At 47.4% G+C, this 13607-nt stretch overlaps 1 protein-coding gene across 9 annotated transcripts in view; it reads right to left on the reverse strand.

The window, feature by feature from the left end:
• Positions 1-13607, reverse strand: part of Stau2 (staufen double-stranded RNA binding protein 2) — a 305215-nt gene that overhangs the window by 30992 nt on the left and 260616 nt on the right. Inside the window, exon 13 of one of the 9 annotated variants that reach the window (XM_085677374.2) lies at positions 5466-5567. The exons of the other annotated variants lie outside the window; for them this stretch is intronic. Within the exon in view, the coding sequence (XP_085533500.1) occupies positions 5481-5567 (87 nt within the window). The 3' untranslated portion in view covers positions 5466-5480. Of the gene's footprint in view, positions 1-5465; positions 5568-13607 lie in introns of those variants that run through there. 9 annotated transcript variants of the gene reach the window in all.

Raw genomic sequence — 13607 nt, forward strand, 5'->3', positions numbered from 1 at the left:
AATTAAAATTCTCAGCTTTCTTCAATACACTAATATTGGTTCTAGGAGTGACCTGGGGATTTGGTTTCACGATTAGGCAATCCAGCCTTTTGACAATGGAACTGAGTCTCACGGTTTCTATTTTGACTCCAGTTCGATAGTACCCTGCAGTTCTCAGAAACAGTAATTTTACTTCTTTCTTCTCAATGCAAATACGCTTCACTCTCTCAGTTCTTCTGATGATCCTAAATTATAGAAAGAGAGAAGGGGCGGGGTGACGGTCTCCTGAACGGCCCCTCCCACCCCAAGGACAAAGGGAAAAAAACCTGAGAGCAGCAAAGTGTGCACCATTAAGCAGCTTTAACACCGTCTTCAAACACAAAATAAGAAATACTCTAAGTTGCCCATTATCTGAGTTACCGTAACACCGGCATATTCTGAACCTCCCAGACAAAGATGTAAGGAAGTTGTTCCATGATGCATGAACCTGGGCCTTGTGTCTTGTCCGGGGGACAGAACTTTATCCAGCCAGGTTCAGAACCAACATGGTGTAAAGCAAGCTCTGGGTGCAGAGAGGGAAGGAAGAAGGCAGTGCTGGGCAGTGGGTGGATGGCGCCGGAGAAGGGCAATAACGCTCGATATTAATTATACATCACCTCACCCGATCCTGGGCAAGGCACCTGCCAGGCTCTTACATTCCCGTGGTCAGGGGACAGGGCCGCACTAGAATTTCACGGACACAGCAGCGTGTCCTGGAACGTGCTCATCCGGCTCCCTGCAATGATGGCAGAGCCAACGAAATGACCTGCGTGAAGGAAACCCAACTTTTGTTACACTAATCAAATTGGGATGCTTGCTAATTTTATTTTCAGGAAGACATTTGCAAAGTTAATTTTTCTCTAACCTGTAACGGGGGCTCTGACTTCATGCTAATCTGGCGAGGTTACTAGATTACTAAGGTAGAGGTGGAGGTAACATGTGATGGATGTAAACACGTGTATACGCAGTACTTTTATCTGGCAGGTAAACATTCTCATTGAGGATTTCTCACCTGAGAATAACAAACACAGAGAATGTGGCCTGTTTCTGCTAGGACTTAACAAGGCATGCCTTCTAGTCTATAGATACCCTTCAGAGAAGATGTTTTCCATATAGGAATCCAAAACTCTCACTCTGAAAGCCACCTTGAATGTCCATGCTTTTACAAAGGGAACTTTGAGCCACTGAGAAGAACCCTTGTCCCCTGACCGCCACCCCCCAACAGATAGCAGGGCTTTCCCTAGCAAGCCAGCTCCTGATAGGATGATCCCCTGGGCCAGGATCTCCAACAGCAGTCCTGCCGTGTGCAGCTCTCCCCTGAAATCCAGACCGAACCTCAAGCTCACGCAGCTCTGCCCCCACACACTGCCACATCCCACACCGGCTGCTGTCGTCACACCCACAGAGCTGTCACAACACCCAGTGGGTTCTTACTAAGGGCCCTGGTATGCTGCCGAATCTATGCATCCAGTTGGAATTTCCAAAACATAACCGGGGACTGCTCTTCCTTGGCTCAGCAGCTGTGCTGCTCAGCGTGGGCTGTGTCTGAGAGGAGCAGCTTCCAGCAAGCAGCTCCTTTGCGAGGTTCCCACCCTGGCCCCAGCCTAAGTGCATGGAAGAGAACACAGAAATTCACAGGAGGCCATGGCCCACAATGGGACTCTTCTCCTGAGGTCACTCATGCAAGCACAGCATGATACACACCCCCCGGTCCTCTTCTCAGAAATACTGCCCAACCCAGGCTCCTCCCAAGTCTGGTTTGCATCTTCTCGGTTCCCGGCATCTTAGTCAAAGGTATCTGAAGGGTTCTGTGTCTGGAAAGTACTCCCCTGTCCTCCTTGGTGTTTGGAAAAGTTGTGGTTTCCATAGTTAACCAAATGAGAACTAGAAGGAAGTGGGAACAGGGGACATCGTGGTTGTCTTAGTTGGGGTTTCTATTGTTGTGACAAAACACCAGGACCAAAAAACAAGTTGGGGAGGAAAGGGTTTATCTGGCTCACACTTCCACATTGCAGTCCATCACTGAAGGAAGTCAGGACAGGAACAGAAATAGAGCAGGAACTTAGAGGCAGGAGCTGATGCAGAGACCATGGGCTACTGCTGCTTACTGATTTGTTCAGCCTGCTTTCTTATAGACCCCAGGACCACCAGTCCAGGGATGGCACCACCCACGATGGGCTGGGCCCTCCCATATCAATCACTAATTAAGAAAATGCCCTCCAGGCTTGCCGGCAGCTCAATCTTATGGAGGCATTTTCTTAATTGAAGTTCCCTCCTCCCAGGTGGCTTTAAAATTAGCCAGCACCGTTGTTCTTTTGGTGAAGGTGGTTTGGGGAAGACCATTGCTCTCCTGTTAAAAGACAGACATGATCTGACGACCGACCGTTAGCTGAGAACTCTCCCTACTCCAGCGAATGACATACATAACCACTGTAGGTGAGGCAGGCCAGACAGCAAATGTACAGACAGGGGTTTTGAGGAGAATGTTTCAGCAGGAGGTAGAAGGTGGTAATTTCTCTTCCTCCTCCTACTCTCCTCTCTTCTCCCTTCTTGTTCCTCCTCCTCCCTCAAGACAGAGTCTCTATACACAGTCCTGGCTGCCCCGGAATGCTCTGTAGACCAGGCCGGTGTCAAACTTACAGAGCTCGACCTGCCTCTGCCTCCCGAGTCTTGGGATTAAAGGCCCTGTGGATTCCCCAGGTGTTCTGGAGGACAGTTTTGCTGACAACTTCTGTATGTGACTCCATTTCCATGTTCTCCAAAGCAAGGTTAAACAGGATGATGGTGTCCTAACATGAGCCAAGGGGCATGCACCAGCCACTTCCAACATGCTCTTGAGAAAAGCTCATTTCAGCAGAACCACCTCAGTTTGAGAGCTTGAAACCCAGCTCCCAGATTCAGTGTGGGATGTGCCTGCTGCCCCCACTGCTCACCAACTCTTCCCCACTTTCAGTTGAGTTGGACAAACACGCCTGGAGTGACTGTGGGCATGGGTCTTCAGTACATACTGGGGAGTGAGTGATCTATTTGGGCTATGGTGTCTGAATCTGGCTGGGGTGCTCTGAGGAAGTCCCTGTCCGTCTCTGAGTCCCAGTGTGCTCCCAACATGAGAGCACACATACATGTACACAAGGCAGAGCACGAACCCCTCATGGGCTGGTGGGAAGGAAGCCGTGACACAGACCGTTTCATCATTCCTGGTGAGGGCTGGTTTAGAAATACCTATGCAGTAGTAGGCAGCAAGGTTGAAGAGGAACCTCCGTGGAGGAGGACAGGAATGGATACCTAATTATACCGATTCCATGAGTAAGGAATGGAAGACAGCCCATCTCTTTGGTTTGGAAGCTAACACGGTCAGCGTGGGGAGACACCGCACACTGTGTCTGTCCTATACGGACTTACCAATGAACCATGTACTAAGGAAAGGAGTCTGCTTATGTCACACCGGTGGTGCCAAAGAAGTCGGCAGACAGCACCAGCAGAACAAGCGGGAGGCAGCGGCAGAAGGGAGGGCAGGGCAGAAGTCTAACTGGGGTACAGTTGCAGGCTTTCGCACACCAGCAGCATGTGGGGGACTCAACCTCCTCATCCTGGAGGGCAGCTCCAGACCATGGCCCAGGACTCCACCCTGCTTTGAGACCACGCCAGGGAGGATCCCCACTCCACTGCCCCATCAATCTGCAGCAGCTCCGCCCTTGCTGATGTGAGGTCCATTCTCCCTTTCTTTTCTCCTTAATCCCCATTTACATTAAACTTTTTGTTCACATCAGCCAATAAACAGCAAAAATTTTAACTTAGAGACTATATAGAAGACGTTCCTCATTTCTGCCACATTTCTGGCCCCCAGGCTTGTCTGCGTGGTGGCATCTACAGTCTACAGGCCACACCTTCTCCAACAAAGCCACATCTCCTAATCCTAATCTTTCTCAAATAGTGCCACTCCCTGATGACCAAGCATTCAAATATAAGAGCCTATGGGGGCCGTTCTCATTCAAAGCACCTCAGCAGTCAAAGACCAGGTTTGCTATGAAGCTTGGTGATCCTAATATGAAAATGGACACTTTATTTGAGGGCCTCAGACGCCGCAGGTCCCAGAGCGTAAGGCTAGTGCAGGAACTTTCTCTGAAAACTAGATCATGACACGGAAGGCTGTCATCCTGAGAAGCAATGGGGAGCTTGGCTCCCTTCCTTCCAGCTGCCGGTCTGTCATCTCCTCGCCTAGCAGCATTTGGTGGGGGCAGAATGGACAAGCTTGGCAGTCTTGCTGGTACGACTTCCAGCCGTGTGATCTTGGACAGGGTATGCAGCCACACGGCATTTCACAGCACAACCAAGCGAATACTACTCATCTTCCTGGTATTTTGCACCTTTCCAGAGGATACGCCGGTCTTTAAAAATGAAAATGTATCCTAGCCTGCGCACACTGAACTTGAACCGGTCCAATTCACTCTGACTGTCCTTCCTCAAACCAGTGGAACAGAAATAAAAAATGGCTTTCATCACAATATTGTTCCCTCAAAAAAATCATATTTTTTGTGCTTATTTCATTTCATGCGTGTGTCTGCTGAAGGGCGAACGAGTTATGACTGAATCTGTGAGTACGGGGCAGTAGAGGGCATTGCTTCGTAAGAAAGGCTAGAGAAGAATTAGTCACTGTAATTATCATGGAGGCTGAAGACACAAAACAAACACATTTAAGGTTTCTTGGCTTTTCTTAGTTTATATTCTTCCCGTGACTTTGCTAAATACTTATTTATAGATGTGCCATCCAAAATGTGGGGCTGGCGGTTTTCTGGAAGCCATGCTCAGGAAAAGGATTTGGGACGCCTACTCTGTTTGTGAAAGAAACTTTTGAGGACATTTCCTTTGGTCCTGATTTATCCCATATCTGGGGTAAACAACAGAAAGACTTCCGCAGAACGATCTCTGCCTGGGGAGAGTTATGGGAGCACAGGGTGAGAAGCAGGTTCGCTAACTTTGAGTATGAAAAGATCAGGAAGCCGGGGGGGGGGGGGGGGCTGGTGGCCATGCAAGTCAGCTTCCAAACCAAAGCACTGTGACTCTTCCCATGTAAGCCAGGCTTGGGATGAAAGGTCTCCAGTCTACTTGCTTGTCCTTCTTCTGACAAAGAGTTGCTATTTTCGAGACACTTAGCAAATTATTTTGAAACGTTTAGCAAATAAAGCAAAAAAAAAAAATTAGCTTTGGGATGAAAGTTTTGCAGGATGCTGCTTGAAGCGCAAGGTCCACAGGCTTCTGTATCTAGTTTGGTTGCATACAGGCTCACAGGAAAGAGACTGCCAGGCGGATCAGGCAGAGCAGTGTTTTGAGAGACTACCCAGTCTTCTGCGCTGCCATCCAGCTGGAAACCTGGTTCTCAGACGTCTCCATTTCTCCTAGAATCCTCTTGCTGTGCTCTCAGTGGGTAACACCTACTCTCTGTTCTCTGCGCAGATCACTTTTCAGGCTTGATGGGAAGGTACACTTCTATGAAGAGACTCCAACTGCCAGTCTTGAAATATTCTTTGAAACCTGGAACACCAGGTGCTCTGTTCAAGAAGCAAGGAAGCAGCTCCATATAACATACAATGCAGCATTTGTACACAGCAACGGCGAGCTCTCTCTCTCTCTCTCTCTCTCTCTCTCACACACACACACACACACACACACACAGTTGCCTAAATAGTTCATTATTTCTCTTAAAACATTCTATGAGCGTCAGGAAATGCAAGGAAACTTCCAAAAATGAAACATCAAAAAATAAGGAAAAGGAAGAACATTTGGAAATATGGAAAAGGAAAACATTTAGAAAGAATTCTAAGTTGAGCATGGCTTATAATAATATTCTTAGCAGAAAGGAAGTGGGAAAGTTGGATGAATCCGATCATTTGGAGGTAAGAGTGATCTCTTTCAGAGTGGTGAGAGCAATGAAGGAGGTTTGAATTTGTTTTGTCCCTGTTATGATCTGGGGATACGGCTAACATGACATCACTGCCTGCTGAAGGATGCTTCTATTTGGATATTTCTATTTTCTTGGCATCGTTTATGAGTGAGAGGAAAATAAATGGGGAGTACATATCAACACGACGCCTTCTACTCTTGCTGATAAAACTGTTTCTGTCCTTCTGACTTCTTGCACAGTGTTGCTCACCAAAGGGCAGAGACCTGAACAGAGAAGTCAGGGGAAAGAGATGAGCCCAAATAGCCACTGCCACAGGCAGCCTGGGTCTGACTTCCACTGCCCACCCCTTGGGAAGAGTGGAGGAGCAGCAATGTGGCATACGCTTTGGTGTTTTTCTAAAGTACTGAGAGTGGAACCCAGGGATTTTGCACATGCAAGCAGCCCACTTCCTAACTTTCTGTCTGTCCACTGGGACAAATTGGTAAGATCACCTCTGGCACTTCCCACGAGCAAAGTTCGCTCTACCTTGCGCTACCTTAGCGCAGTGCATTTGATTTTTTGGGCCCAGGGCTCCTCTCGGATCTATGGATCCTTTTTGGGATATGATTCTCCTTTTGGCCTAGTGCATCTTGGGTGACTGCTCTTCCATGGCTCCGGTTATCTTGTGGACAAATGGATAACGGCCTGAGTCAGTCGTTTATTTTTCTGCTTCACCCATGGGAAACAGGTTGACAGAACCATATACATTTCTAACTTCTACCACTGGACAGTTAAATGTAAAGAGTTACAGCGCATGGCCGACCATGACTGCTGCCATTTTCTTTGAGCTTAAGAAAGGGAGGAGCCACGGACTCATGAGGTCCCGCCCCTAGTCAAAGGGTGCCAGCAGCCTGTTTACCTGCTAATAGGTGACCACACTCTGGTAGTGGCTTGGTTGTCCCTCCCCCCCCCACATGACTTGTCACCAGCTACCTTTATTAGCTATGCTTTTTAAAACTACTTTTATGCTCTATTGCATTTGGTGATGGTTCACGTTGGCAGGGCCCACCGAGGCGTTCATTACAGCAGAGACCTGCCTGCAGCCTGCAGTGTGTCTCCACCCCTGCAACGACTCTACTTTCTGATAAAAAAAGCCAGCCTTCTCTCGCTCACTTTCATTTAACTGTATCTCATTCCAGACTAAGAAAGCAATAAGTCTCAAATATTTTAAATTGTATGCACTTTTAAATCTCTTACAACATACTGTATATGTAGCCCTACCCTACTTCAGAATATATTAAGCTGTTCTCCACTATTGTAAGCTTCTATTGCAAACAGTTTTTTCTTATTTGTCCTTCACAAGTGTAAATCTCACCTGTTAAGTTAAAAGCCAGTACAGTCAAGTTTGGACCCAGCTCTCCAGGCAGATCTATACTGTAGTCATAACTTTAAATATATACATAATAACAGCCCTCAGGTGCTCAGAGATCTGGGGAATATGGCATTTAAATGTTCAATTATTAAAAGGGTTTTCATAACAGAGAAACAGGCTGACTCCTAGCAGCAGCACCCCTTTTCCTCCAAAGCAGACAGAAGACAGGTGGGCACAAAATGGGCACAGAACAATGTTCATCTGCAATTTGCTCCATCAAACAAAAGCACTAACCCTGGGCAGAACTGCCTTTCATCTAAACTGAAGATCTCCAGACAGTGGACAAAGGAGACGTGGAACCAACAGCCTAGCTGCTCAGGGCGAGGTAGGCTTGTCTTCCTACAGATTTCCTAACCCACAGGATCTTCTAAAACTTGGCATGCCCTGGTTCTAACAGCAGAAAGCAAATACTGTCCTGATGCCCCTGCCCTTGACGACCATGGAGGACCCTGAGGAGCGGCTCTAGGGAGACAGCCAAGTAAGTTCTCTGTCATTTTTTAATCAATAACTCAAGTAAAATTCTATCCTTCTCAAAGATCTCTGATGCAGTTTGACAGCTGAGGGGTTTTGCTACTTTAAAAAGGACAACCTCAGCAAACAAATTTCAGTATAACCATATTCTGAATAAAGGGTCTTTGAAGCTATACAAATATAAGTCATTAAGGTATGGATGTACAAGTTATAAAGGTCTGAGGACAAATGCAAATTATCGGATTTCTCTCACACTGCCGTTCGTAGTCTTCACAGTATCAATAAAATGCTGATAAGCTATTAATCCGACTCTGGCCGAGTACTGCCACTACCACTACTGCAAGATCAGGATTTTAAATTCTCTTTGGTCATTCTCTAAAGATACTTTTCGTTGTACTAAAACATCTGCCACAGTCATTCTGGTATAACTATGTTCCTGTTTATACAATATATGCACTAAAACTTATGTTTTCACAAACTCAAAGGATTCTTATGAATTTCAGGGAGCTGAATTGAAGGATTCACCTTAAACAGGTCAGATAAAATCCCCTCTCGATTCCCTGGTCCTGAAAAAATTCTTTTCCTTCCTAAACTTAACTTTGTCCTCTGCTATGCCAACACCTTGCCAGATCCAAGAGACACAGGACAGTTCCACACCACAAATCCTAGACAAGTGACCTCAGGATGGGACCAGCACCCAGCTTTCTCAGGCTCCCAAGACTCCCACGTTCACAAATAAGCAGGACGCAGTCTTGAGAACCCAATGTCCCCTCCCTTCTCTCCCCTCCCCTCTCTCTCTCACTCTCTTTCTCCCCATTCCTCTTCTGACGAGGAAACTACTGTCTCCCTCTCCCCCCCATTTATCTCTTCAGGCCACAATCTCCTTACCCATTAAATAAATTCCATACCTGAGCTCCCTCTGCATGGTGGATCTGTCTGCCTCCCACCCGATGTGGTCTCCCATCACCAGAGGATCTGTCAGGGTCGCGACACTGTGAATCTTTCAGTGACCACTCTGAATATGATATGACCTGCACACATGATCCTCTTAGGATCACCACCATGGGCACACAGAGCCCATGGGCATCCCCCTGGAGACCTTCACTTTGTTCCTGCCTATCGTCCGCACTTTCTTGAAGACAGCTAATGCAATTAGGGTAAAGAGATGTAATTTTAATCTCCTGCAGGTTGTGTGAGAGTAGATGCACATGAACGTGCCCCTGGAGGCCAGGAGAGGGTGTCAGGTTCCCAGGGACTGGAATCCCAGGCAGCTGTGGGGGGCGCTGGGAACCAGCTGACCCCCTTCAAGAGCAGTGTATACCCTGACTGTGCTCTTAACTGCTGACTGTCTCGCCATCGCCAAGGCTCCCACCTTAACTTCTCAACCAAACCACCATGTACTAGACGCCTGAGACTAGCACTTAGCATCCTGCCCGAGCACACTCTCAGACCTCACAGCCTGGCTGGCGGTCTATGTCTCATATCGCTTTGAACAACAATGCCAAGCTCCGGTCTCCTCGCTCAGTCGCCAAGGTTTAGACTCATGAGCTATTCTCTCATTTTTATTAATTTCACGTTCTCTTCGTTTTAACACAGCAACAGACTATGTACTCAGCCTCCTCACTGAGTTCTGGTTCCTTAAATAAATGATTCTCTAGCTATTATATCTCTAGTCTTTGTAATAAAATTCCTCCAGAGGAGAGGTGAAAGGGCCTGAGCAACGCCTTCCTCCCCTGGCTTATTAGAGAAGATGAGGGCTTCTGAGCAGGATGAAAGAAATAGCCAGGAAGGAAGCCAGCAGAAAGGGGGTGGAGGGAAACTTAAGCCGGTATCAAGAGATTGGCGAATGGAAGACTATGACACAGAAGAGGGCAAAGAGAAGCCACCCTGGCAACTCGAGCCATCCTTCCTTGAGGGCCCCTTCCAAAGCTGACACCCCCACCGAACCATCAGGCCTGTCCCACCTTCTCCTTTGGACCATTCCAGGGCTTCTCACTTCTGGCCCTGCCACTGATTCTCCGGGTTTCGGATCTCCTGTGGCTCATGGTTAGGCCGCCATTCACTCAGCATGTGATTCACTGTGCTCAGTACCTCCCTGATGGCAAGCAAGCTCTTTGCGGAATGCCAGTGATCCAGGATGCCTGGCTCTGGGGGTCCTGTGGTGCCCACGTCTTTGTGTCACCATGGCCCCCCGGCATCAAGCCTCCTTCTCTCCTTCCTCTCATTTGTCTTTCGAGACTCAGGTATAAACCAAGGATAAACTAACTACCTTTTGGGATTCAGGCCTTTTCTGAACAGCTAGATGTACGCTCCTGCTGAATATGCAAACGTCTAGAACTTTCTACTAATTAAAATTTCCAAATGTAAGTGTATATCTGCCAGTAAATTTGGGGAAGAAACTTTGCCTTCAAATCTTTGCCAAACTCAAAAAACTATGTCTATTCCATAGTACGAGCCAAAGTTAGCTGAATCAAAACCTAGTTTTCTTCAGAATGTCCCACCATAATGTGGAAGGAAAAAAAAATTATCTTTTTTACAGGTAGCGATGCAAAGGGCAGAGAGGATCGACAACTTGCCCCAGGTTGGAATGATGGCAGAATTGGGCAAGAAGTCACTTCTGCTCTCTACTGAAAACAGATTTATCTTGAGAGTTGGAAAAAAAAAATGGATGCGTGGGGACCGCGCTTGCAGCCTGTGTGAGGCCCAAGTCTGGCCCCCAGCACTGCAAAGAGCGAGGGGGGTTTGTCTGCTCCCCTGTGCTTGACAGAGGTGAAGGGAAGAGGGAGATAGGGTCAGTGGGGGAAGGAAGGAGGGATTGCAGAAGGTGGGAGTTGGTGCAGCTGCATGGTTCATGTCCACGGACAGGTTAAGAAGAAAAAGACCAGAGATCAGGGTCTGAGAATAACAGAGTGGGAAACAGAACAGCAAGTTACGGTTCCCACTATGCAAAACTCACACTGAGAAATATTCAGAATGAGGCTCCTTCCACAAGGGGCCAGACCAAAGCTTGAACAAAAGCTGTCACCCAGGGAAATGTCAAATAGCTAAGCAGACTTAGGCATGAATTCCTAACTGATGGGACTTTCAAATGTTAGGCTGTGTGCTTTTATTTTTATGTAAGAGTGACCAATAGAAGTCTAACTGGCCATCCAAAGTCAGAGCCTTGTTCTCAGTCTCTCAAATGCACAAGTTCTGTGTCTTTGGACAAGTGACTTAGCTTCTCTGAACTTTCATTTCTTCTGTAAAAGCAGAATTTTTTTTTTATAGGAAGGTTGCCAGGATCAATTCTCCTTGTCACTAATAAATTCAGATTTGTTTTACAAATGAATGCATTCAGGATTAGGTCAAACTGTTGAGCAGTAGGTATTATTTTATGTCTCCATGGCAAAAGCCAAGTCATAGTGGCTGCCATAGCTGCAAGGGAGTCTGGGAAATCGATGGCAGGTTGTTCAACTATCTTTTGGAGACAGGCTCTTGCTACATTGCTCATGTTGGGACTGAATCTGAGTTCTGTCTCAGCCTCCTGAGCACTCAGATCATGGGCTTAGGTCACCATGCCTGCCTCAGTTTTGGGTTTTGCTTTTCAATAACAGGAAGAACTCAAGAGGGAATTGGGAGGATTCGTCAGTACGTGCCAGGCACCTTGCAGCTGGGAGTAGCAGCACAAGTCTATCCAGATGGAAGAAAGCATCGCTAGCGGATGCACACACCTGACCAGAAGTGGAGTGCTGGATCTAATCCAGCAGCAAAATGAAAGCGGTAGCCACAGTGGCACCCCCACCCCGCCCCACCCCGCCCCACCCCGCCCCACCCCGCCCCACCCCGCCCCACAGATGGAGCTGATTGAGGCAGTAAGTACTCCATCAGTTCCCTGAGGAACAGAAACACACAGGCCGGTTGGTATCCAGCAGTACTGGGGGCCGAGTTACCTTGAGAGAGTCATACTGTTCTATTATAGGGTCTTTACTTCACCTCCATCCCCGGACACTGATGGCTTCCAGCTTATTCATTGCACCCTGCTCCTAGTCTAGTGCAGAGGTCTTTCCCCCATGGGTTCCTTTTATTTCTCTTTCCCCTAATAGCTCAAATCTGATATTTTCTCAGATCCCAACACTTGGTTGCTACTTCTGTGACCAGATAAGATGCTGAGGGTGTAGCTCAGTGTGGAGCATTCACGTCGCATGCGCAAGGCTCTGGGTTTGAGAGGAAAGGAAGACAGGAGCAGGGCATTAAAGCTGAGAGGCTGGGGAACTAATCCTGCTGTCTGCCCAACTGTCTGAAGATGCAGGAGAGGAAAGTCCTCGAACCAAATCCATCCACGGCACACATCTGCCCTGACCTTGCAGCATTCTAAGGGGTGGAGATGCAATGGGGGCTGTCGGGGAGGCGGAGAGTGAAGGGCTGGCTGTCATCAGAGTGTAGTGAGGAGGACAGGGTGGTGGTGTGCCCCAACTGGGTGTGCAAGGACAAACGTGTCAAAACTGACGAGCTAAGAAGAGATGCCATTGAGTAAAATAAAGCCTCACCAAGAGCTGCCTGAGGGCAGCACCCATCAAAGCAGTGTTGGCTGATGGACTAGCATGGAAATGCGGCTACAGGCTGTGCACTCCAGCTGAGGGAGAAGGGGCAGACAGGCGAGCAGGACTTCGGAGGGTTAATGGAAGGTAAAGGAAACATTGGCCCTACACCAAAGCACAGACCCAGCCAAATTTAAAAATTAAGTCTTCGTTTATTTTTCACTGAGGTATATGCTTTTCTCGGTCCCAGGTGTTTAGCTATGAAAACACTTTTATAAAACTATCAACAAAAGCGTGCAAGCATGCAAGCGCGCATACACGCAAAATAGGGAATCCTTATTCACAATGTAAAACAACTGCTGGCTTTATTAAAAGAGTTTTTGAAGTTTCTTTAAAGGCCACTTAAGATATGATTCAATGTGCTATTTTTTTAAAAATGTATAATACAAACTTTTATGTTTTCTAGATCATCTGGTAATGGCAGTCCACTTAATAGAGAAAGTTTTCAATCAACTTGGTTTAACATTAAATAAAAGGGGGGAAGGGAGAGAAAGCAGGAAGCATGTACGGCTAACAGACAAAGGACACAGAAAAACACAGCCCACTCCAGCTCTAAGCTGGGGTCACTGTGCATGCCGCGTGCTGTAGGCTCCTGTTTCACCACGGAGAATTCATTAAGTACAGAGCGAGTCAATAAAAATGAGCTTTATTAAAAAGAACTGGTGTAATTAAAGGTATTGGTGAAAACCAGCCTGTTATGAAGGGGAAATGACTCAGCGACAACCTTAAGAAATGAAACCATATGCCATAGACTCTTCTCCCAGTTTTAAGCTATGGGGGGTGGGGCACAGAATGCCGCAGCATCTGTGACTGCCAAGGTGGATGGCAGCGTTATGCAGGAAGAGGCGCGAGTGTAAAACTGCCATTCTTCCAATAATGGTGAGTTATGGTGCCTGCGGCGCTGGCAGCCCTGCATCTGTCAGAGGGGACAACGAGAAAGCCCACCACTCAGGCTGACATGCTGCAGATGCTTAGAGGTGATTTTCATGAATAATGTCTCATGCAACAGCCTAGATGAGAACATTTGATCCCGCCCCCTGCCAAATTCATAAAACTATGTATTAGAGAAAATACAGATAAGACTCGCGGAGTCACAAACCAAATGATATTCTGTGGGGGGGAAGCGCAGAACTCGCGCACTGAAGGGCAGCAGCGTGGCTGTGGAAGGTGACTAAACAGGAATCGTCCAACCAAGGTCAAGGGGCCTTAGTTGCCTGGTTTGAATATG

The sequence above is a fragment of the Myodes glareolus genome, chromosome 16, assembly GCF_982192425.1.
Source record: "Myodes glareolus chromosome 16, mMyoGla1.1, whole genome shotgun sequence".
NCBI classification, from domain to species: Eukaryota; Metazoa; Chordata; class Mammalia; order Rodentia; family Cricetidae; genus Myodes; species Myodes glareolus.